This window comes from Uloborus diversus, chromosome 1 (genome assembly GCF_026930045.1).
Source record: "Uloborus diversus isolate 005 chromosome 1, Udiv.v.3.1, whole genome shotgun sequence".
Taxonomy (NCBI): domain Eukaryota; kingdom Metazoa; phylum Arthropoda; class Arachnida; order Araneae; family Uloboridae; genus Uloborus; species Uloborus diversus.
The window spans coordinates 249,425,692-249,451,024 of NC_072731.1; the positions used below are offsets into that span (position 1 = coordinate 249,425,692).

At 31.4% G+C, this 25,333-nt stretch overlaps 1 protein-coding gene across 1 annotated transcript; it reads left to right on the top strand.

The window, feature by feature from the left end:
* Positions 1–287: 287 nt before the first annotated feature.
* LOC129226704 (coiled-coil domain-containing protein 77-like) lies at positions 288–25,203 on the top strand. The gene is made up of 8 exons (XM_054861335.1): positions 288–550; positions 3,813–3,928; positions 8,699–8,969; positions 10,006–10,154; positions 12,844–13,177; positions 17,431–17,556; positions 20,228–20,380; positions 23,225–25,203. The coding sequence occupies exons 1-8, from the start codon at positions 434–436 to the stop codon at positions 23,372–23,374; spliced, it is 1,416 nt and encodes a 471-aa protein (XP_054717310.1). The 5' UTR covers positions 288–433; the 3' UTR covers positions 23,375–25,203.
* The last annotated feature ends 130 nt before the right edge of the window (positions 25,204–25,333 follow it).

The window sequence follows — 25,333 nt, forward strand, 5'->3', positions numbered from 1 at the left end:
ACTTATTAACACTTATAAATGCGTCGGTGGCTCAATTTCGAAAGCCATCAATCTTACCGAAAAGGCTTTGTTAAAGTGTGAGGTGAGTGACTTTGTTGAAGTTATAGATGTGCCAGGAACGTCATATTCTGTGGACAAAAAAAAGTTGGAACCAAAGATTGTTAGGAACTTAAGTTCTGAATGGGTTGATAAAGGTGCGTTGCCTCTTAAATCTTATGAAGTTATGAAAGAAAAGAAAGTTCCTAAGCAGCTACAAAACTCTGGCAGGAATTTTGACAAAGGAGAGTCTCGCTCAAAATCGGCAAATTTTTCAAATGTTCATAGTCAGTCAAAAAGAGATAAAGAATCTAGAAATTCAACACCAGAATGCTTTGAGCTGGAGGAAGAGTTGACAAAAACTGCATCGGATTTTCCTAGACAGCATGTTAAAGGGATGTATGTAAACTTACCGTCTGAACATTGCTCTCAGCTCAAATCCCAGGCATTCCCTACAACTCAGCTAAGGGCAGAAGATAAAGTATTCAAGCATTCAAAAGCATGTGGACCAAAGGTGACTTATTATTATTTATTCTTTTATTTAAAGAAAATGAATTTAGTATTGCATAAATAATATAGAGCATCCACCAAGTAAAACTTTTTTTACTAGTTTTTTCTTTTTCTCTCCTTTTGTAGTCACTTTCAAGACACTCTTTTTAAAAGATAGTGACTACAAAAGCCGTTTACCAAAAGTATTTAGATGAGAGATAGTGAAAAAAAATATGTTCTTTCAATTTTCTTGGATTGTTTAGATGTTTATTAAGGATTTGCTTAGTAATGCGTACAATAAAGATGCAGTAGTATTTTTCTAATTTTTGGGTGGAATAAAGCTCTGCTATCCTACTTTTTATTCTCTTTGATCAAGATGTTCCTCAAGAAAGCAGTAAATTCCAAAGGTTCCCTACATTAGTGCTACCAGAACTACCTTCTGGAAGTTTATTTTTAAAAACAAAACTAAGGACGCCCATATGCAAAATTTTAATGGGGGGGGGGGCTCAAAAATTTCCCCCATGGTTTAGCAGAATATTTTCCCCATGGAAACCGATTTCAGTAGGGTCTGGTGGGGGAAAGTGGTCAATGGGGTAAAGTGGTCAGTCGTCAAATAAATGGCTATAGCTTGGAAATAAATGTTCGAATGAATGTGAAAATTTTATTATAGAGTAGGGTAGTTAGACACTACATTTTGAGTACAAAATTTTACAACTGGCAAAATGTTATTCGGTAAAAAAAAATATTTTATGTCATAATGAAAAGTTTTTAAATCTAAAGACCTCTTTTAACTTCCTTGGGAAATTTTGTTTGTTAGAATTATGAACAGATTGACTGCATAGGAAGCTTCCTACATGTCTCAAGAACTCTTACTCATTAGCAGTTAGCTGAATCTATTTTAGATAATTTTTTAGAACAATTTTAGTAAGATGGGGTAAAGTGGTCATAATATTAGGCTTAACAAGTATTGTTCTTCTAATGTCACTTGATCATTAAGTATAAGGCAGATATAAATTAAATATTAATTTCACTTAATATATATTGTTTTTTCAGTAAATGGAGTTAAATATACGAGTATATGCGTAAGTATACGCATATACTCGTGTAGGCACGTATATAGACGTATTCACATAAATGCACCAATAAATACATATATGGGTATCTGCAAGTATTTTTATTCTATACAGATATACGTTCGACTATAACGTATATACTCGTTTATATATATATAAATACTTATATACTCAGGTAGACACTCATATACGCGTACGTACTCGAGTAGACACTTACATACAAACATATGATATACAAGTATACAGGATGAGTTTAAACTTTTAAGCAATTTATTAAAAGGAGTTAGAGGGGAGGATAAGAAGCAAGAATCACATAAGGAAACAAACACAGTACTGACGCGCTACATGAACGCAAAAGTCAGAAACTGATGGATGCAAAACTGGTAGAAAATTTATTACACAAAGACAATTTTACACAACATTTTAGGTTTCAAGAAAATTTTAAAGCGATTGATGAAATTTGCGGCCTGCAGCTGTGATATATGTGCGTCACAATCACAAAGCACGCTCTGTTACAATAACGAGACTTTTGAAAAACTTTCATCAGCCGATGCGCCTTTGTTGCGATGCTTGTATTAGAGCTACAGGCCGTAACTTTTAACAACTGCTCTAAATATTTCTTAAAAACTAAAATCTTGGGCAAAATCATCTTTGTGTAACAAATTGTTGATTTGTTTTGCATCCATCAGTTTCTGGCATTGTGTGCATGTAGCGCGTCAGCGAACGTGAGTTCTTTATAATTCTTTGCTTCTTATCCTCCCCTCTCACACCCCTTAGATTTTTGTCCAAGATCTTGTTTTCACTCTGTAGGCACATATTTATATAAGCTTGTATACTCGTGTATACATACATGTACTTGTGTATACACGTAAATGTACGTATATACGTCTATACAGGTATATAACCATGTTTGCACGTATACATACGTATACGCGTGCTTCACAATGTGAGTAGACACGTACCCCCAAACATACACTGGATGTATCCACGAATTAACTCGTGTATACCCGTATATTTGTGTATGTACACTTATATATACGTGTATACGTCTACTGTACACGTATATACTCATGTATGCACGTATATACTCAAGATACAAGTGCATACACTCATATGATGTTCGTTTACACACATATACACCCGTACATACGCGTGACACGTATATACTCATGTATACACGCATACACTCCTGTAGCTTATCACATATACATGCTTATATATACGTATATGCTTGAGTAGGCACGTGCATGCATGTATCTGATGCATACATGTATCTACTCATATATGAACGTGTTTACTAATGTTTACACGACACGTATATACTCATGTATACTCACATATGCTTGTGCATATACTTGTAACTATAAAAATAAGCGAAATATACAAATATTAGGGTTGTTTATAATGGTTTTGCATCTATTTTTAACTATGACCACTTTAAGCCATGCTATAACCACTTTCCCCCACCCCATGGGGTAAAGTGGTCATAAATACAAAGGGAAAAGAAAGGGTTATAAAGCTACTTAAATCAATATTTATTTTCCCAAAACTCAATGTACCGTGTTCTTCAATATTGCAATGTAAAATAAAAACAAAAAAAGTTTAAGTGTTTAAAGAATTTATTGTATTTATTATTCACCCAAGTTGAAAACCTACGATTTTATGACCACTTTACCCCACCAGACCCTACAGATTAGAGATATTAAAATTTGACAATTTAGTAGCTTATTCATTAATGGCTGGAAAAGAAATTTTTATGCATTTTTGAAAATAAAAAAACACTAAAAGAAAGGAAGTTCTCATTTCTAAGGGGGGTGGCTTGAGCCCTCCTTGCCCCCCTGTATGGGTGCACTTGATCAAAACAGTTCTTACATGTATATAAACTGATGCATTAGGATTGGCAATAGTATTAAAACCAACGCCTCTGGGGGGTGTTTTGACCCCCCTCCTCTTTGCTGCACCACTGTTCCTTATAATGCCAAAGATTGAATACCTCTGGTGTAAATATTCTCTTCATGAGTGATTTCCATATGTTTCTTTCCATTCTTTGCAATATATTCATGGTTTTATTTTATGTTTTAATTTATTTATGCAAGTCGTGAACAAAAAATGAATGCAATAATAAAAGAGAGGTTTTAATTCTTCTAATTTCTCTTTCTTGAGCTGGAATATTAGGTGCAACTGACATATATTTTTATTTCATTTTAAACTTAGGCTAAAACTGGAACATCAGAAGATTTGGAAAAACTGATTAAAATTTATAAAAATGCAATGAGTGAGGCAGAAGATCTTGGAGTAGGAAAGTCTGAATTAAAGGCCCTTTCTAGCAAGTAAGTTTTTATTCTGTCTTTTTATTTTATTTATTTTTTTTTTCATGAAATTTATGATTTTGAAATGAAACTATTTTATGTAAAGCATAGTTTTAACTCCCCACCTCATTTTATCTTTTTTTTTAATGTTTTTTATTGTGAAAGGAGTTTTTCTTCTTACATTTAATGAATGTGTTGCTGAATATTGAAAAAAATAAATATAAAAAGTAAATTAAAAGAAAGAAAAGAAAATCTGGGTATTGCTAAACTTGCAGTCTTTTTTAACCCCTGACACACAAAGGAAGGGGTTTATAAGTTTGACGTGTCTGTGTATCTGTCTGTGGCACTCTAGCGCCTAAACAGATGGACCGATTTTGAAAAAAAAAAATTTGTTCGGAAGGAGAGTTGATCGAGAGTGTTCTTAGCTAGGTTACATCTTTGGATGACAATAATTAACGAAGATATTAATAAAAAACCTCTAAAAGGTTTTTCACCATTTTTATAGTGAAAACATAGTTACAAATTTTAAATTTAATACCAAAATAAGGGGAAAAAAATCCGCATCTGATAGAATGTGTTTGGAACTTCCATGTTTCATAGAATTCAAATTATAACGTTTTTTAAAAGCAGATGTTAATAACGGCTAAGCCTTTTATTCATGCGATTGATAACAGAATTCATTGTTGCCAACAAGGAAATAAAACGCAATGATTTAAAATTTTTTATCTGTTGCCAGTTTCTATATAACAAATGAAATACTTGACATTGATTTTTAATAATGTAAGGCTTTTAAAAGGATTTTGAATTTTCCCTCTTGATTCGACAGTTGCAACTCGTCTTGGGTTTTTAAAATTTCTAATTTTATCATTGCTTGTTAGCTTCTAAGTAGCATATAAAAGTAAAGGCCACAATTTAAAATTTGTTTCACTTTTAATAAATTTTTTCTGCGTTATTGTGTTTTTACTGCTGTGTCCATAAATAATTAATATCCATGTTGATTTCAGAAATTCGGCTGGATTTCTCATACATGGTATTTTTAATTTTACTTACCTGTATTTAAAAAAATCTTGTTATAGCACGTAATAGTAAAACAATGTTTTCAAATCCGTATCCCTATTTAGAAACGTTTCTACTCAATGATTCCTGGTAAGAAAAAAAAAAGGTGAAACTTGGGAGGAGTTTAAAAATATGGCAACACAATGAGTCAGTCTCATTATCTAAAATTAAGAACATTCAACTGGAGAATTGGAGACTAAAGATTCATAACTTCAAACTATCTATGTATCATTATCTAACTCAGTGTTTCTCTTTTTTTTTTTTTTTTTTTGACCCAGACAGTAAAATTAAGTGAAAAAAATTCATGGACCAGTGATTTATTTATTTTTTTGCATAAAAAATCAGTCCTCCGGTCACTACAAAATTAAGCCTAATTTTTGTCCATGGGGCTCATAATGTTATGAAAAGATTGCTACTCTTCTTTAATGAGCTTTAAATTAGTGAAGCTGTGAAACAATGGAAAGCATATGTTGTTACTTCATTAAAATGAGCAGAATAATGCATAATAAATCTGACAGGAGAGGGGGGGGGGGTGTCAAATAACATGGCCAGGGAACTTTGATTGAGTATTTGACGAGATGTTTGAATTATTGTTACATCCATGACAAATGAATTGTATTTTGGTACATATACTTATCCGTCAATCAACTTTTACCCCCTCCCACCAAAAAATTCAAATGTCATTGCTGACATTGTGTGCACACATGTACCATGCAGAGTACAAATAAGAAAGAAATCAAAATGTTTGAACGAACTGCCCAAGGCCATCAAAACTACATTCAATTGCAGTAAAAATAAACAAAACACATGGATTTTATTTATTGTTTTATTTTTTTGCTCAAAATGAAGACAAAACAAACCTTAAGCATAAAATTTTTGAGCTTCTGATGGGAGGGTTCCTCTCCTATATAATATACTAACAGTACCCGCACAGCGATGCTTGTGCTAAAAATTTAAAGAAAATCCATTGAATTAGAAAAAAACAAATTATATCAAAATTACATTTGCAGTAGCTTTCAAATGTAAAAAACTCCATAATTCACACTAAATTCACCAAGCGACTTTCTAATTGAAAATAAAATCAATTAACATACTCACAATGAATTTGAAATAAAGTAATAACAGTAAAATATTCATAAGCAAAAAAGGCAACTTCCTTCAAAATTGTCTGGAAAATGGACCTAATGTTATAGTTGAAAATTGTCTGGAAAGTGAACCTAGTGTTATAGCAATTTCTCGAAAGAGAAGCATTGAAAATTGGCTCAATTAGAATCAAATACAAAAGTGACGACCAGCAACAAACTCTGGGCCCAGCTAGACTGGTTCCTAGTCAATTTACAATCCCCAGTGAAGATCAATGGCCCTCTTAAAACTATCTACTCCCTTGCTCATTACCACCTCTTCCGGTAAGCTGTTCCAAGGTTCCACTACCCTGCTGAAATAATAATTTTTCCTAATATCCATGTTAGTCTGAGATTTAAATAGCTTAAAACAGTGACCCCTTGTTCTGTTTTCAGTGCTAAACTTCAGCCCCGTAACATCTTTCATTTTAATAAATTTAAACAACTGAATCATGTCCCCTCGGTTTCTTCTTTGCTCAAGACTGTACATTTTTAGCCTTCTAAGCCTGGAATCATAGTCTAAGTGAGGAAGTCCATTTATTAGCCTTGTAGCTCGCCTTTGAACCCTTTCCAATACATTAATGTCTTTCTTAAGATAAGGAGACCAAAACTGAACAGCATACTCCAAATGAGGTCTTACCAAACTTCTATATAAAGGCAGAAGAACTTCTTTAGATTTGTTTGAAATAGATCTATTGATAAACCCGAGCATCTTATTGGCTTTGTTACTAGCAATGCTGCACTGTTGGCTAAACTTTAAATCCTGACTTATTAAGAGCCCCAGATCAGTAACTTTTTCTGTCTGACTAATGACCGAACCTTGTAAATAATAACTTGTACACTTATTTCCATGCCCCAAATGTAGCACTTGACATTTCCCAACATTAACAGCCATACCCCATTTATCAGCCCACTCACTAATATGATCTAGATCCTCTTGCAGCTGATTTGCTTGTTCTTCATTTTCTACACTCCCCATAACTTTGACATCATCAGCAAAACAATTCATGTTCCCAGAAATATTTTTATGAAGATCGTTCATAAAAACAATGAACAAAACAGGCCTTAACACTGATCCTTGGGGAACCCCGCTTAAAACCTCACTCCAATTAGAATAATTTCCCCTTACAACTAAGTTTTGTTTCCTTCCAGTCAGCCGGTTTTTTACTTAAATGAAAGTTTTCTCTCTTATTCCTATATCAGCTAATTTGCTAAGTTGAGCAACATGCAGTACCTTATCGAAAGCTTTTTGAAAATCAATGTAAACAACATCTACAGTCTTCTTATTGTCCAAAGCCATCGTAACTTTGTCATAGAAATGTAATAAATAACACAGATGCACAAGATTTACCTTTCCAGAAACCGTACTGAAAATTAGCTAAAATCGCTTATATATCCTTTTCTAATTAATTGAGAAAAATGGAACAAACATCATCTTGTTTGGGAAGAAAAACCCTTTCCAACGATATATAATGTTTGTGGGGGTGGGGTTATTTTTTACCCCTAATTAGCCAAAATTTAGCTTAATTAGTTCATTAAAAAAGCTAATTCAAAATTTAGAACTTCGGCTTCGAGTTGCATGGGTCCGGGGCACGTTCGAATTTTTGTGCCAAGTTTCAGGGCTGTAGGTGCTATGGGGTCTTCTGGCCATCGGGTACAAACAAATAAAGAAACAAAATAACACCTTCACCTTTATTTATATAGATCATATATTCTTTTTAATTTCTTTATTTTTCTGTCTGTAACTTGTTTATTTAAATTTTCAATTTTTGAGGAAGAAAAATCTTTTTTTTTATCACGGGTATGTAAAAATCTCTGGAGACCAGCGGGATATTTCTGCAGACTAGTGTCAGTCCACCATACCAGTGGTTGGGAACCACTAATCTGACTTCCATTTAGTTCCAACAATTGAGTTTGTAGAAATCTTGTGTAGTACATGTTTTATTCCATGTTATTCATGCTTAATTTATAATGACGAAAGACAATCCGGCTTATTCTGTCTTATACTGATAAAACTTCTCACACTTTCATATCTTAATATATGAAAATCTTCTGTGCGGACGTTTGTCACCATAAGGCTTTTAAACATCTGGACCGATTTTGATCAAATTTTTTGTGTGTAATTAAGTTGTGGCAAGCATGGTTTCGAAGCGCAATGGATCGAATTGGAGATGTCTTATTTAATTAATTAATTAATTAACACTTTGAATGGTTTTTTCTCCCAAATGATTAATATTTATTTTAACCTATTGTTGAGCGAGAACTGAAATAAATATTTAACCTGTTGCCAAAGGACAATAAGAAAGCAAGCTCTGCTTTTTGTAATGAAATCTCCTACTGTGATATGTCAATTGAGAATAGATAAAACGTAGAGAGAGAGACAATGAAGGCTTCATCTCTCTTGAAAGCAACAATTTTAGGTCTGTGATATATTTTAAAGTAAAGTACTGGAAGGTTCACGCGAAACATGTGTTCTGTCATCGTAGTTGAACCATGTGACCGGATCGGTGATTTAGCAGACCCGGACTGGCCAGGTCGGCTAGTAGTCTTTATATAACTTACATTCTAATCTTTTTGTATGTTAACACAATTGATTAACAATTTGTTGTTTTAGGCTAAAACTGACTGAAGAGTTTCTTGAATTAGAGCAAATAGAAGAAGGTAAAGAAAATGAAGATAGAAGCATTTCATCAAAACAGACTCAGAGTATACTTACTTCTCGTTCATCTACAGATGATATAATAAGATGGATAAACAGAACTCTTGCAAAAGTGAAACAAGTTGAAAGTAAAGAATGTCTACAAGATGATGAATTATGCAAGAATTTAGAAGAAAAAATAAACGGTTTAGCTAAAAGGTTAAAAGAGCTTTCCGAAGAGTTCAGTGTAAGAAATTATTTAAATTTTGCTTGTTAGTTCTTTTAAAGTAATTTGATTAATGATGTTTTAAATTTTATCAATGTGCTGTTTTAGTTGTCTCAAAATTGTTAATTATTCTTTGGGTGCAAAATATTTGGCATACTTCTTTTAAAAGTTTAAATTTTCCGCTCTATCATATTTTCTGGCGTAAGCGATGCAGGGCTTACAAGAGAAATGAGTATATAAATTGCCAATGCAGCAGATACAACAGATAGGGCGCATTCGTTTTGTTTTTTTTGTTTTTTTATTTTACCATATTTCAGAAAAAAATAAAATGTTTTAAGAAGAAGCAGAAGAGCAAAATGTAATGAATTTGATTTAAAATGATTTTAAACGTGTTCAACTTTTAATCTGGTTTATGAAAAGCAATTTTTATTTTCTTGCAATCCACCAATTAGTATAAAATGTATTTTTTTCTCCTAGAGATTTTTGCATGAACACTTCTTAGGCTCTAATTAGTTATACAATGATCTTAAATAAGGAAAACCACCTTCGACCAAAGTAACCCAAACGTAAGATTAACATTGACCCAAATAAAAAAACAATTGACAAGAGTAATAACAGTTTAAAAAAATAATAACTCTTCTAAAAGTTAAATTAAAAGTATTCTAGATGCGTAAAAAGGTTTTCACAGCTTAGGAATAGTTGCAAAGTTATTGAGAAGAGATGAAGTGGGAAAAGTTGCCCGTATTCACGGTAATTTACTATTAGTAATTGTAGTAAACAAAAATATTTAAAAAAGGAAAGAAAATTGGAACATTTAATCTGTTTAATTTGCATTCCAGTTTCCTTTAAAAAACAGCTAACAAAAATACTTTTACTTCGTTTAACTTGAGGTGCAGTGCATATAATAAAGTTTTTTATTTCTTTAATAAATATTACGATGTGGCATATATACTCCCAAAAATACCCTGCATGAAACATTAAAATAAGAGGCTAACAAACGCTCTTACAATAGCAAAATTTTCAGTTATTATTTTATAATTATTTTTTTATATTGCAGGTACAAAACCTACGCCAACAATTCTCTGAATATTCATCTGCAACAATGAATAAATTAGAAACTTTAGCAAAACAGACTAGAGATTCCGTTAGTGCTGCTGAAGCTCAGATTGGTACTTATAAAGCAAATGTAAAAATTCTATCTCAAAAGTAAGTTTAAATATGTTTATGTGCTTTGACACTTTCAATATTATTTGTACAAGGAAGCATAAAAATTATTAAAAATATTGAAACTGTGATCATAGCTGGTATATATCTACATATGGTTCTTGAATATTTAGTTCTGATTCACATGAATTTAACTTTTTTTAATGAGCTTAACTTTTCTGTATGTAATGGAATAGTTTAAAAATAAATCAACTTCCATAATATTTATTGAAAATAATGTATTTAAGATTATATATAAGTTTGGCTGTTATAAAAAGTTGAAAATGTTTTCTGTTTGTTTTTATTTCATCATTAATTGAGATTAAATGAGAACACATTTTTCAATTTTGCTGAACTTAATCCTCTTTGTACACTTTTGTTTTGAATCACTAGGAGGCTCTGCTGAGGGTGAGCAGGATGAGGACACTCATTCTGCTCGCTGATGCTCAACAACACCCAAAGATTCACAAATGCAAAGATTTAAACCGCCTATTAGAAAGAATGATTATAAACACGTTACAAGTTCTGTTTTTGGAACAATATAAAAATCTCCCTCTCCTTCCCATAGAAAATTAAAAATTTTAAAAACCTCCGACGGAGTCGCAACTGTAGAATCAAGAGGGAAAATTGAGAATCCTTTTAAAAGCCTTATACTATTAAAAATCAATGTCAAGTATCAAGTATTTTGTTTGTTATTAAATAGAAACAGATAAAAATTTTAAATCATTGCTTTTAATTTTCTTGTCAGCCAACAATGAATTTGGTTACTAATTGCGTGAATAAAGGCCTAGCAGTTATTGAAAATCTGCTTTTAAAGAACGTTATAATTCAAATTCTATGAAAAAGGGAAGTTCCAAATGCATTCTATCAGATGCAGAAAAAAAATCTCTTTATTTTGGTATTAAATTTAAAAAAATTTTAACTATGTTTTCACTGCAAAAATGCCGAAAAAACGTTTTAGAGGTTTTTAATTAATGTCTATGTTAATTAATGTCATCCAAATATGCAACCTAGCTAAGGATACTCTCGATCTACTCTCCTTTCGAACAAATTTTTTTTCTTCAAAATCGGTTAATCCGTTTAGGCACTAGAGTGCCACAGACAGACGCACAGATACACAGACACGTCAAACTTATAACCCCCTTCCATTGTTTGTTGGGGATTAAAAATTAGAACAAGCTCTATTTGATGCAGAAAAAAGTAACTTCACAAACGATATAGAATGTTTAACAGTGTGGGAAATCTTTAATCCCTTTAACACTTAATGTGAAATTTTAGCTTAAAAAAATAATTACAAAAAAACTAATTCGAAATTAAAAATAAAAAACCCCTCAGTGCAGCCCCCAAGGGTTGAAGTAATTTTGTACAGAATGTCAAGGCTGCTGGTGTTATGGGTTCTCCTGGACACAGGCCTGCCTCAGATATCCTTTCAGTTTCTCAGGTGTTAGGTTTTTTTAATGTATAGAGACACAACTTAAACAAAGAAGGTTTGTTTTCAAAATTTCCTTAAGAAACTTAATAAAATAAAAATTAATTACTTTTTTTAGTGTTTGTTTAAAAGGGTTAGACTAAAATCAAGAATATGTTCTTGTTTTTGAGTGTTTTTTCCAAGAACTGTTTGGGGAACAATTTTGAAAATTTGGCCATGTGTATATGTTGAACCCCAACTTTTATCATCATTTTTGCCCTAAATTTCTTGACTTATGCACGAGTGTATATACAGTAGAGAATTTTGGTGGAGCAATCTATCTTCATCAACTTTAGTTGAAAAACAAAGTTATGATAAGAAAATTTGCTTTCCATAGTTTGATACTATGAATTCAGCTACATAATGCAAGATCAGTGCTTTCATCTGTGTAAGGTGCAAAGCACAATCCAACTGACTCATATAGTTTGGCAATCTGCTCGATCTATAAAAGGCAATAACCTTTGACAAAGGGGTTGTTTGTAACCTCCAAATATACATATGAAACTTAATATGTAGGCTAGTATGTAACGAGTATAATATTGTGTAACAAGTATAATATTGTGTATTATTGTAATATTGTGTAGTATAATACTGTACAAGATTTCTTACGACGTAAGAAATCACTTAAACTATTTGTAAGCAAGTTGGGGCGGGGGGGGGGGGGGGGGACTCTTACTTTCATTCTCAAACGCATTTTAAGCTTCCATGACTTACTTGCACTCTTGGGCTCATTCAAATTTTTCCAGGGGGAGGGGGTGGGGTCAAGGAAATAATCTCAATGAATATTACACCATAAAAGAACAAAATCCCGCCCATCTATATGCAAATACACGGATTTTTTGAAACCTAGGAATGCTCAAAAGTAACCTTCTTAAATGACGGGCCTGCTTTAATTCAAAAATGTCTTTTAACTGAAGAATAAAGTTCTTCATGTCTGTACCTTAAAGACTTTTTCCCCCAAATGTAATAAGTATTATTTTTACTGTAATTAAACTTGCAATTATTGGGATAAATGTTGAATACTTGTTTTGTTTCAAAAGAATGTTTTCGATGATTTTTTATTTTTAAAAGTTTGATTCTGTGCTTGAGCATTGCATTTGTACAGTTTATTATGTGTAAAATGCAGACTTGTGTTTTTACCTCACATTGTCAAATACACATTTGTAAAATATGGAATATCTTTGAAGCTTGAGTATTAATTTTGTGAATTTTGCTTTATGTTAGGCTGAAAGATACTGAAGAACTTCTTCGCGAGAGTGTAAATGAATGTCTGTCTCTGAAACAAAAGTTGAAATCAGAAGAAGAGAAAAGAGAGAAGCAGAAAATGGCATTTTATTCGGAGCTCAAGCAAAAAGTGTCACAAGTGGCTGAGATTGAAGAACTGGAAAAAATACTTGATGATGTTATGTCTTCAGAGGTAGTAATCTCCAAAGATAAAAGGAGACCATCTGGTCCTTATGAATGCATGTACTGCAAACAGGGACCAGGTCATAAAATGTGTGAAGAAAAAATTAAAGATTTGAGAGCTAACAATCGGAAGCTAAGCACAGAAATGAAGGTAAATAATAAAATATGTTTATGAATTATTATTTTTTAAATCTTTATTATTATATACTTCCCTATATTTATAATTTCTTTGACTAAGAGAAGAAAAATATATTTTAACCATGTAGAGATTTTTTAAAGATCTTCAGCAGCCATGATAGAACCAAATTCAATTTGGAATTCTCATGAAGTACATTTGCTCATAAAGCCATAGGACTGAACCAGTGGTTGGCAGTAGTGCGCTACAAGTAGCGATCCTGCTGTAGTAGCTACATTTTTTAGTAGTTTGTCGTGTAGCTCACTACTTTAAAAAAAAGTAGAGTAGCGAGTAGTTCTCTACAAAAAAAAGGTATTTCGTAGCCATTTTTGACAACTACTTTTGAATAAATAAATAAATAAATAAATTTAAAAAAAAAAGTTTTCAAACAAATCTGACTAGTGCAAACCTTGCGCGTGTAAAACTTGCACCAATCAGATTCTTAACACTGAAAAATACGAGCTAACTTCTGACATAATATTTTGACGCCATAGTTATATCTATTTGACACCATTAGTTTGTTTGGCATAGAAACTTTCAAATTTCCCCAATATTAGCCTTGAATAGAGCATGGCTTAGAAGGAAAGGAATGGAAATTTTTCTGCTTCATACAAACTTTGCCCGTTAAGCAAAAAGCTTTCGATATCAATTGCCATTTGCACATGCAGTCGAATATCAACTTAGGTGATGAATGCGTTCCAAAACTCTAGGTTGATGTTTCCCTTAGTGGAAAAGGGTATCTATACAAATTTTTATGAACATACCAATTATTTTAGACTCTTAAAATCTCAAGCTGTTTTAACCCATTTCTTAACTTCACGTTATCGAATTTATACATAGAGAACTGAAGTTTTACTGTACTTTTAAAAAAGCTGTGTCATTGAATAAAAATGCATTTAGGATGCACAAAAGCAAGAGGAGAGAATGGCATTAAATGAGACGGTACATATGTTACGTATAGTATGTAGCAATAATAAAATGCAGCACAACAATTACTTGTACAGTAGATACAGTAATTTTATTCAACCCACCATTTAGTTACAATATATCAAAAATCTGTACATTTCTTCATTTATCTGAAATTTTCTGTTTTTCCTACCATTTTCAAACTTTAGCCAAACAGCCCTGCTTATGTGAAATTTTGTTTCATCAATTTCATATTTTTACTTTAACAATCTGATGTTTTGACTAGTATGGTGTGGGGAATTTCTGCTTTTGGTGATGCTAAAGGGAAATTCCATACAGGAAACTAATATTTAGTACCCAAGAAAGAAGTTGATATAAGCCCTGCGCTTCCGCTCCGAAAAGTTTTGTGTTGTGAGTGAGGAATTCGCATCAGCTGCAAAATTTGTTTCTTGAGAAAAACTCGCTATATAGCCATTTCGCATTTGTCAAATTGCGTTTTAGCCAAGTCCACTGTTGTAAAAATTTGCACATTGAAGTAAAATAAGCATTTTGAGGTATGCTTCATGTTTTGAATAATTAGTAGTACCTTTGGGGATATTTTCTATTTCTTTATTTTCTTTTTTTTTTACTGATTGAGTGTTGTTGTATTAACGTAATAAAAGTCAATTATTAAATAGTCAGTTTTTGAGGTTATTCTTTAAAATTGAAAAATGCTTTTGTTTCATTTTATAAGGGGCGAAAGAAAAGAGATGGTGTCCAGGTCTGCACCCGTTAATTAATTCCCACAAAATATAGTTCCTTTAAAATTAATTCCTATTAATGAAAATTAAAGTTTTCTCTTTTGTTAAAAGATGCTTTTCATCATCTAAATGAATTTTATGCATATGTATGTCTATGTAAAATATAAATCAAATTATGACTGGATCTGTCTCAATTTCAAGTAGCTGAGTTACACTTCTTGAGTGAAATATTTACTGTCAGGAAAGGATTAAAAATTTGAAGGTTGAATTCTTCCTGCTTTTAAATCCTTATTGCAGGGAATATTGGTAATAATCGTAAAAAATGTTTGGATTGATGAATCGGCTCAGTAAAGGAAAGAAAGAATAAATAATTTATAGCAATGTTCCATGTTCAAATGAGCCAATATATCAATCTAAACAACTTTTTGATTTTTTTCATTCAATCCTCAAGCGGTGTGTATTTGCATGTGTTTTTATTTATTTATTGTTTTTTTAAAGTAGCGAAGCAGCGACTACTTTTCAAAAGTCATTTGTAGTTGCTATATTTTTAGAAAAGTAGTTGTTGTAGTTAACTACATTTGTACTCAAGTAGTTGTAGTTGGCTACAAAAAAAAAAAATGTAGTTTTTCCAACCACTGGACTAGACTAAGATTAAGGAGCACTGAATAGAAAAAAAAATGAATACAGGATTATTAAAATTTTTAACTCTCCCATTGATTTATTAATTAAGTATTTTCTTCTCTCTCTCTTTTTTTTTTTTGGAATTATTAAACTTCTCTTGAAAACTGATTAAAAAATCATGCATAATGAGGATATTCTGAAAAATTCACTAAAAAAAGTTTTAAAAATAATTATTGATGATTCAGAAAGTTAATTGAAAATTGGAAAAACAAAGTAAAATTGCATTGCAACCAAACTAATTTACGAATTTCAGTTTCTGTGGCTCCCGTTTCTAGTTAATTGTCGTAGTTAAATATCATCATTAATATAAATAAAGTTTGAGTATTAAGTTGCATATAATTTTTGGTCTTATACTCAATAGACATGTAAACAAATGCTTAAAATTAAAAGGATGATTGTAATACATCAAGGGTTATGATGCATAACCACTCTGACCAAAATTTTTACTGGGATTTTTAAAATTAAAGTGGGAGCAGTTTCTTTCTTTCTTTTTTACTTTCTTCTATATCTAATATATAGAAGAAAGTATTGGATTCGTGCAAATTTTCGAATTTTGACGGATTCGAATGTTTTGAGGTGTGCTGAGTCCATTTCGACCATTTTTGGAAAATGTCTGTCTGTCTGTGTGTATGTGTGTCACGTCTGTGTGTGACCAGTTTTTTGTGGCCGCTCTACAACAAAAACTACCGCATGAAATCGAACGAAATTTAGTACACATATGTGCCCCTATGTGAACTTGTGCCCATTAGTTTTTGGCGCGAATTCCTCCAAGGGGGGTGGAGCAATGGGACGTTTTTTGAGTTACGCGTGATTGCTATTCCTCAGGAAGTAACTGGCGGAATCAAACAAAATTTGGTCCATATGTTGCCAGTAACAGAAACAAGTGCTGATTCAATTATGGTGTCAATAACTCAAACGGGGCTATAGAACGTTTTTTGTCGTCAATTGTGACTGCTGTATCTCAAGAAATAATGAACGGAATGAAAGAAAAATTTATCGGCAAGTAGCCCTTAGTGGGTATAAAAGCGGATTTTATTTTGGTGTCAACAGCTAAAAAGGGGGTAGCGCAATCGCCCGTTCTTTTTTTCCATTGTGAGTGCCCTATCTCAAGAAGTAATGCTACGTTCTGGTTGAAATTTGGAATATATGTGAATCCATTTGTAAACAGGCTTTGGTTCAGTTTTGGCGCCAATTGCGCCAAGAGGTGCTGATTTATTTTTATTATCATTATTTTTTAGCGAATAAAAATAGCTTTATTAGTGCAACAGTAAGAAAGATAAATCGTAATAGATTATGGTCTGCTTATTTCTCGTGATTTTAATTGTATGGAAATGATCGGAAATATTATTTCAATGATTTAAAATTTTTAACTGTTGCCATCTTATGTTTGTTAACAAATAAAATATTTGTAATTAATTCAAGCAAGGCTTTTAAAATAACTTTCAATTTTCGCTCTTTGCTTTGCTTTTGCAATAATGCAGACATTGGGATGGTCGTCAAGTTTTTTCATGTGTAATTTTGTTTTGGTTGGGAATATTGCTTCCTCGTCAAGCATGGGGAGGGATCAGAAAAAAGAAGAAAAATATAGAAGAAAGTTTCGTGATTTCCACAACATACTAGTTTTTTTTCCCTTCATTGCTTGTACATTTTAGGTAAATATTTATTTGAACAAAATTATCAATTTGCATATCATAAAACAAAAAACTTATTTTACATGCATAGCATCGAAAGATAAAGTTACATTTGTTGCTACTTCTTCATTTTATTTTAAATCTATTTTCATTGTGTTAATCTTTGTGTGAAAAAAATAATTTATTGAATCAGTCTTCCCAAAAATTTAAATGCTGGTACATTTAATTTTAGTAGTTTAAGCAGTTGCATTGCATTTTTGTTGTTTTAAAGCTTGTACAACAAGAACTGAAGGAAGAAAAAATGTGTGCCAGTTCTGACCTGAAACAGGCAGAGAAAGCAATAAGAGAATTAACTGCCGAGCGAAACACTTTAAAAGATTCTGCTCAATCTTTAGAGGTGAGTATAATATATTTTTGCAGAATCATTTATTTTTCTCATGGTATTATTATATGAAACTCAATATAATAGTAAATAATTTTGAGATTTTAGAAAAATATTTACTCAAAATAAAGTAACACATTAAAGGCTGTTTTAACCTTAGAATTTATACTTCCAATACCACTGTAAAAGCACTTGCAAACTATCTCTTACAGACGTGGCTGTTTGCAGCAATAAAATTATACAGTAGTGAAGGAAGCCACATGAATTGAAATTTTTTTTATAATTAACTTTTACGTAGTTATAGCATTTTTTGTTACAGTTTTATCGACTTGTAACACTATACAGAAATAATAATTACATTAAATTGTTTATTAATTATTTAACACAAGCTACAATAAAAGATTTCTGTATTTATGCAAAGGTTATAATTCGTTACTAGTTGAACCGTGGGAAGCATTTGCACTTCATAGCAATATTTTAAAAATAAGATTTTTTTAATGGCAATTTTTCAAAAAACATTGACAATATGAATTGTTTGTTCATCTTTCGCTGATAGTATTGAAAAATAAAATAAAATATTTACGACTAGCAGTACCCGCACAGCGGTGCCCATGCTAAAAATTTAATGGAAGTCCGTTGAATAAAAAGAATTGACGCCCCCTCCGCGTCTGATGTGAAATGATCGCTTTTCTTTGTATAAAATGCGTACACACCTTTTCAAAAAAAAAAAAAAAGCTATTTAAATTTTTTTGAAGTTTAAAACTTTTCGTCAAATCATTAAATTAGATTTACAGTTGCTTTAAAACTCTATTTAGCAAGTGAAGCGGTTTTTACTACAATTTAAAATATTTCGCCAAATAAACAATAAAAAAAACATCAAATAATATGTTTCAAATGTAAAAATAATTCTGCAGCTCTATTGTTTATCGCCAAACTTGCCCAGCAACCACGCTATCATAATCCATCCGTCTAACAAAAAAAAACATCCAGTGGAACATTCAAAAATCATGGTCGGAAAAAAAGAAAATGTCGTACATTTCACTCAGATAAAAACAAATCAAAAGTTTCTTTTCTTTCAAAACAAATCGCCAAAACAATGAATTATATTAACGGTTGCCTTAAAACAATAATCCTAGACTGAACTGCTCAGCGCGTAACGTGCCAAGCGAACACGCTACCGGAACCCAGCCCTTTTGCGAGTGATGCGGATGTTTTTTCTTTGGCAATAATAAATGTTTCGCCAAACAAACACAAAGGTATAAAATCACATTAACAGTAGCTTTCAAATCTTTATGTGCTAAGAGCTGCTTTGCCTGGATTTGCCCGGTATACCTTGAGAACAAAAATTGTGTCAAGTGACATTCAACAATCAATTAAAAGAATAACTTAATAACTTAAAGAATAACTTAAATAAAAGAAAAAAAAAACACCAGGCAAAATTACCCTTCCAAACAATGACAACAGATATTAAAATACTTTTAAGAAATTAAAATGTGAAAGATGGATTTTAAAAGCGTAACCATGGAAACATGAAATAAAATAAGTTTAAGAAATCAGATGCAAAATAAAAAAAAATATACGATGGATTCAAAAAGCGTAACCGTGGAAACGCGAAAATAAAATGGTTGACAACCTGAATCAACATGACATATTTCGAAATTGATTTAAAAATGCTTGTAACTTTTTTTCCTTTGAAGATAGAAGCTAATTTTTTCGACCAAAGGTCGAGAGAGATCCGAAGTAAAAAATCTCGCTTTTTCCAATGCTGTCAAAAAGAAAATTGTGGGACAAGTCCTTCACTTTTTTTTGATAGATTTAATAAAGAAAGTAGTGCCTAAATTTCAGCTAAGCCTAAAAAAGTTCGAGCTAAAAATGCAAATTACTCCCGCCGTAATAAAGTTAGAGCATTGAAATAAATTGTTTAAAACGCAGAAAATTCTACCCTTTTTAACGATATATAATATTAATATGTGCAAGTAATTTTTCACCCCTTTAATAGCCAATAATAGGCAATTTACCTGAAATTTGGGCCTAAATTTGAATAAAAAAAGAACTATTTATCGGATTTTTTCGAATTATAGCCTATGTTACTCAGTAAGAAAGCACTTTTCTTATAGTGAAAAATTTTTCAAATAGGTGCAGTGGTTCCGGAGATTACCTCGAACATATAAACACACAAAAATCCGCCCTCTCTCTTTATAATATTAGTAAAGATGATAAATGAAATGTTGAGGAAGCACCACACCCCTCTCTAAAAAACTCCCCTTCGTACATCAAAGGAAAAATTAGTTGAATCGAATACATCAGAATATCAATGTGTATAGACTGAAGACATCAACCAATCCTGGATTGCTTAAGAAAAGAAGTAGATCCCCTTTTTTCTTTTCAAGTAGAAAAGCATGTAACCTATAGAATAATAATAATATTAATTTGCTGTATATGAGCTATAAAAAAAGACCTTTTTTTAAAAAAATAATTGGTAGAAATTTATAAAAAATATACTTAGGTTTCTTTTTGAGTTAATGCAGCACATAATTGATTGCCTTCTGCTGCATATTTTTACTTTTTTTTTAAAATATATAATTGTGTTATTTGCTCATGATACTCATTTTTGTAGCAGACAGTAGTAAAGGCACATGAAACATTTTTTTTGTTCATTTTATCATATAATGTTTTCTTTTTGTAGTCAAAATGTTCTTCACTTACTGAGCAGTTGAAAGTTGAGCGAAATAAAACAAAGAACTTGGAAAGGTATCGCAAGCTTGAAATTGAAGGATTCCAAACAGATATAAAAAACCTCAAGACCAAGATCAGAGATTTGGAAAAACAGTTAATGAAGGTAGATCTTTATTTTTTCATCATGGTTTGGATAGAAATCGATCTGTCTAATTTAATAATCAAAGACTTGGAAACCAAAATGTGTCTAAACTTAAGTGAAATTGTTCTTACGTATGGCTTACCAGAATTCAATCTATAAGAGAGGCCCAATACATAACAGGCATCCCAATACACCTGGCTACCCAATACATAACGAAAAGAATAAGCACCAGAAGTACAATAAAGAATTAAAATTCGACCTAATTTTATGCTTAATTTTAGCTGTTTTTTGCATTTTTATGCTTCATTCAATTCCAATTTTTTACATATTTCAAAATGCAATTGCATCCATTTCTGTAAAACTCTGCAGTTTTCAATTACTATGTTGATGTTACCTGTTATTTTTAACTCTATTTTCAACCTCATCATACATTTTATGTTTTGTAATTAAGGTTTTGCAGGCTCGTTATATTACCGCCCACACTTACAAATTTCAATCTAATAGCATCCGAGTTCATGCAAGTTGAATAATTAAAATTTAAATTGAATCTTATCAGTTTGTTAATTTTTTTTAATGAAATCTCCATAAATAAAAGGTGTTTTAAAATCTTAATAAACCCAAGATATATATTTTTAATAAATGAAATTGGATAAAATACTTACTCAAAATTCAGACTTTGTATTTCATTATTTTTAATCTTTCTTGAATTTAGGGGGATTATATTAGTTGATTGAGTAAATATTAAACATTATTAACTCCTTTTCATTTGTCTTTATTAGAGATGCAAAATTTCCAGAAATTTTGAAGCTTTGGAAAAAAAACCAAACCTTTTCTGGAAAAATTGGAAAAAATAGAAAATTTGAGTTTTGCAAGCTGAAATATATTTCTATGGTTTGCCAAAAGTTGATATGTCAAATTTGTCAACTTTTCAGGAGTGTAAACAAAATTAAAGGTAATCCTGATATTTTTAGCAGTAAGTTACCGCCCCTAAGCCAGGGCTAAGCAATATACTGGACAGCCCGGTTATCACATCCTGAGACTGCAGTTTCGTTCTTATTAGAACTCCACAGCCAGGATTAGTGAATAGCCGAGCTGGAGGCAGATGTCAACTCGCTGAAGCTGAGAGAGCCAACAAACGGGCAGATAAACTGTATTTATCTCACCAGCGTGTGTCCATAGCATGGTGCAGTTCAGGGTTTCCGCTACGGTCGCATTTTTCGCATAATGCGAAAACACTATCTGAATTGCGAAAATAAAGCAATGCATTTTCGCTTTTTTGCTCAAATAAAAAATAAATTAGTTTTTTAAATAAAGAAGAAATGTATGATCCTAGAGAGGAAGCGTGCATGGTGATAATCAACTTAATCTTTTCAAAATCTTAGCTAAGATGTTTAAACTACAATTAAGTTCAATAACTATTAGTCTTATCCAGCATTATGTCCCCCTAAAAACTGCTTTATTAGGAGGAGGGAACTGCAACGTTCTAAACACCAATCATGTTTTCTTTTTTAATTTTATGTTTTAAAAGAACTGCTGTTGTACTTATTTCTTCAAGGATGTCACAAATGAAATATGAATTTTATTTTCAACTGGAGATGAAACACACTGAGGCATATATAAATATATGAGAATGTGTAACATTTTAGCACTTTGCTAACATTTTTCCATCAATTTTAGCTTTTATGCTAAAGAACTTTTGAACCCAGCTTAAACCCTGGTGCAGTTTGACTTGTGAATTGAAGGCAAAGCTTTGCTTTCAATTCATACCAGTTCAAACAATGGTCTTATAAGCTAAATGAAGAAATTTCTACCATATGCTAGCAAAAGATTTCTGGAACTCATATTCATATATCTACTGGAAAGTCGCCTGTCAAAGTATGACGGGTGAAAATTGCTTCTACTCTTCTACATTTTAACGAAGCAATTGCCTGTTAGATGATATTTTGATAGTTGAAATTATAACCCTTACTCCAGTGGATTAACCCTAAGCTCCATATATAGCGTTCATTGCCGACCACTTTTTCGTTTATTCACTTTCCAGTAAATCATTTAAGTTACCGGGTCCAGTTCAGTCTTGTCACAATAAAGCCTTTCCCTGCATGTCGAAGATTATCAGAAAATATTATCAAATTATTATGCCATGGTGCGAGTTTCATTGTTGATAACGTCAGCGTTACTTGATCATTCGCAATTATTATGAGGATATATAAATATATGTTTCTTTTTTTGCTGGTCCAGCAAGGAGAGTTAGATTTATTTCACAGGGGGCAATCTTTTTTTAGTGTTTGAAAAATTATTGTAAATTACAAAAATTTTAGACTTTTTAATGTATGTACTTGGTAGCAAAATGATTAAGTTAAAACTCTGTAATTATTTCATGTGTATCACAAGTCATTGTTGTAGAAATTGTGTTTTAGTTATAATAGTAGCTGAGCTAGTTATATTTCACTTTAGTTGAAATTTTTATAAACATATGTCCGAAGCATAGATCAAATGGTTACAATTTAATTTTCACAAAACACAAATTTAGATATTCTTGTGGTATCTTTAGATATTCTGGAAAAATTGCATCCCGTGAGTCATGGAATGTTACGAGCAAAAGTCATGGATTTCAATGATGGATTGAAATGTAGCAGAGAGTTACCCAGTATTACATACCTAAAAATCAACTAAAGTTTTGTACACACAAGATGGCTTAAATTTGCTTTAAACACATTACTCCATAGTTATTATATGGAAGTAATCGTCTTCAGTTTTACTCAGGGGTTATAAGAGTGCATTGTTCTAAAGCACTGGACATTTCATAATTAAATATATTTCCCCCTAAAGTTGTCAATGCTTCATTTTTGTACATTTCTTTTGCAGGCTGTTTTGGTATTTGAACAAGACAATAAAGATCTGGAACTGCTGAAAACAGTTCATTCAACTGCACAACGTTCAAGACAAGCTGTGGCCAACATTAAAAGATTGAAAGCAAAACTTTATGAACTAGAAACTGATATTAAAAATATCTGATTCAGTTAGCTTTTAGCATATTAGAATAATATTTCAAGATTGCAAATGATATTCCATTTATGTTCTCTTGAAAAAGCAAAAAAAAAAAGAAAAGAAAAAAAAACCTCTAATAACTTTGTAAAATGTAGCATTTTTCTCAATATCTAAGTAATTTATTTACGCACTTTTACAGTTTTAGCTTTCCTTTTATGTAGCTTTTAATTTTAACTTTGACCATAAATTATGTTATATATTGTGTCATACTTTGCTTTTTTATGATTGTGATATTCACATAAACAAAATTGTAAATATTGAGTCTGTACATTTGTACTGTTAACAGAATTATATTTTGTGTACATATTTTTAATGAATGCCATGCTTATATTTTATTCTTGGAAGCTGTGATATGTATCTTTACGACAATCGGTTGGAGCTGTTGCAATATATTTACAAATGATTATATTTGACGTATTCTAAAGAGATCTAGTATTGATGAATTATTTTTTTTTTATGTATTTATATATGTTTCCTGTGCCTTTTTTGCACTACTAATTAATTTTTAATTTTTAGACTTCATAAATTTATTCCATAGTAAATATTTATTTTAGTAAAATAATAATCTCAGTTTAAATTATATATTTAAACTGAGATTTAAATTAAATTAATTGTACATAAAATTAAGTTTATTTATTTATGCATGATGGCAAAAGAAAAAGTGGCTGGGAACATAGTCAATGGTGCAGCGAAGGGAGGGGGGGTGAGAGCTCTAATTTTTAACACAGATTGCAAATTTTATAGACATAAGGACTTTTATGATCCCAACCTCTCAGAAAGTGAACTCTGTGTATGCTAGTGATATAGTTTAAGGTTTTAAAGGTGCTAATTGTTTTCATTTCTCGAATATAGTCTGTTTTGTATTTACCTACTATATAAGTAAATAGCCCTCTCTAAGTTGAACAATCACTTCTAGAAACAACCAAATAGAATGGAGTTTCCCTCAGATTTAATGCTTACTTTTCTTCCAGTAAACAACTATTATTGTATAGCTTCTTCATTAAATCACAATGTTTCTTTATTGTCCAAAAATATTTTTCTTACTTTTAGTTTTTGTGATTAAAGTTAGTTCAGCAGTTTAAATTATAAAGGTCACATTTTATTGGGGGGGGAGGGCTTAATTTGTAACAAAAAAAGTGCAGAAGTATAGCCTCAGAACTTTAATGCATAAATAGTCTGTATTATGAACAAAATGAAAAACCGCATAAAATTGAAAAGAGGTGCTAGAGCTGAGCTCGTATGCAAATTCAGCTCCGATTATTCCTGCTGTCAGGGTTGCCAACCGCTCTGCATTTTGTGGAGTTTCTTCGCAAAAATAGCGAAACTGCACAGCTCCACAAAGAAGTTATTTTGCTCGGTTTTAATTCTGATCAGGCTTACCAAAAATTTTATAAAATTAAATTTATATTATATTTTGCTAGTTTATTAAGACAGGTGAAACTAAAGATTCTCATACTCGAAGCGTAACATAGGGTTTAAAGCTTTTTTATTAATTTAAAAATAATTAGTTTTATCCCAGTGCTTAAAATGATTATCAAAGCTCAAAAACAATTTTAGATAAGAGGTTAAATTTTTTTATATTGATTTTTATACAAGACACCATTCTGCTCTGCAAAATTTCAAAATCACCACAAAGGCTCTTGAAATAGTTTCTACACTGTTGGCAACCCTGCTACTGTTTTTAACTTGATCAAATTTGTAGGCTTTTAGTGCGTATAACAGTTGACATACTATCACATCAATTCAATCAATTGGGATAATTTTTTCCCAGGTCTTTTTCGTTATGAAATCTAAAATTTTATAGAAGTTTATTTGTAATGCATAATATTACTATTACATTGTTATATATATATACATATATGTATGTATGTATGTATGTATGACTTGTATGACTTGTATGGCACAAAGCTTTCCAGCTATTACTTG

What these genes read in the sequence shown, in the direction of transcription:
- LOC129226704 (XM_054861335.1), top strand. Translation starts at nt 434, where the DNA reads ATGTATGTAAACTTACCGTCTGAACATTGCTCTCAGCTCAAATCCCAG. An exon ending in TTAAAGGCCCTTTCTAGCAA is followed by an intron (nt 3,929 to 8,698) that starts GTAAGTTTTTAT and finishes TTGTTGTTTTAG; the next exon opens with GCTAAAACTGACTGAAGAGT. An exon ending in TGGAAAAACAGTTAATGAAG is followed by an intron (nt 20,381 to 23,224) that starts GTAGATCTTTAT and finishes TTTCTTTTGCAG; the next exon opens with GCTGTTTTGGTATTTGAACA.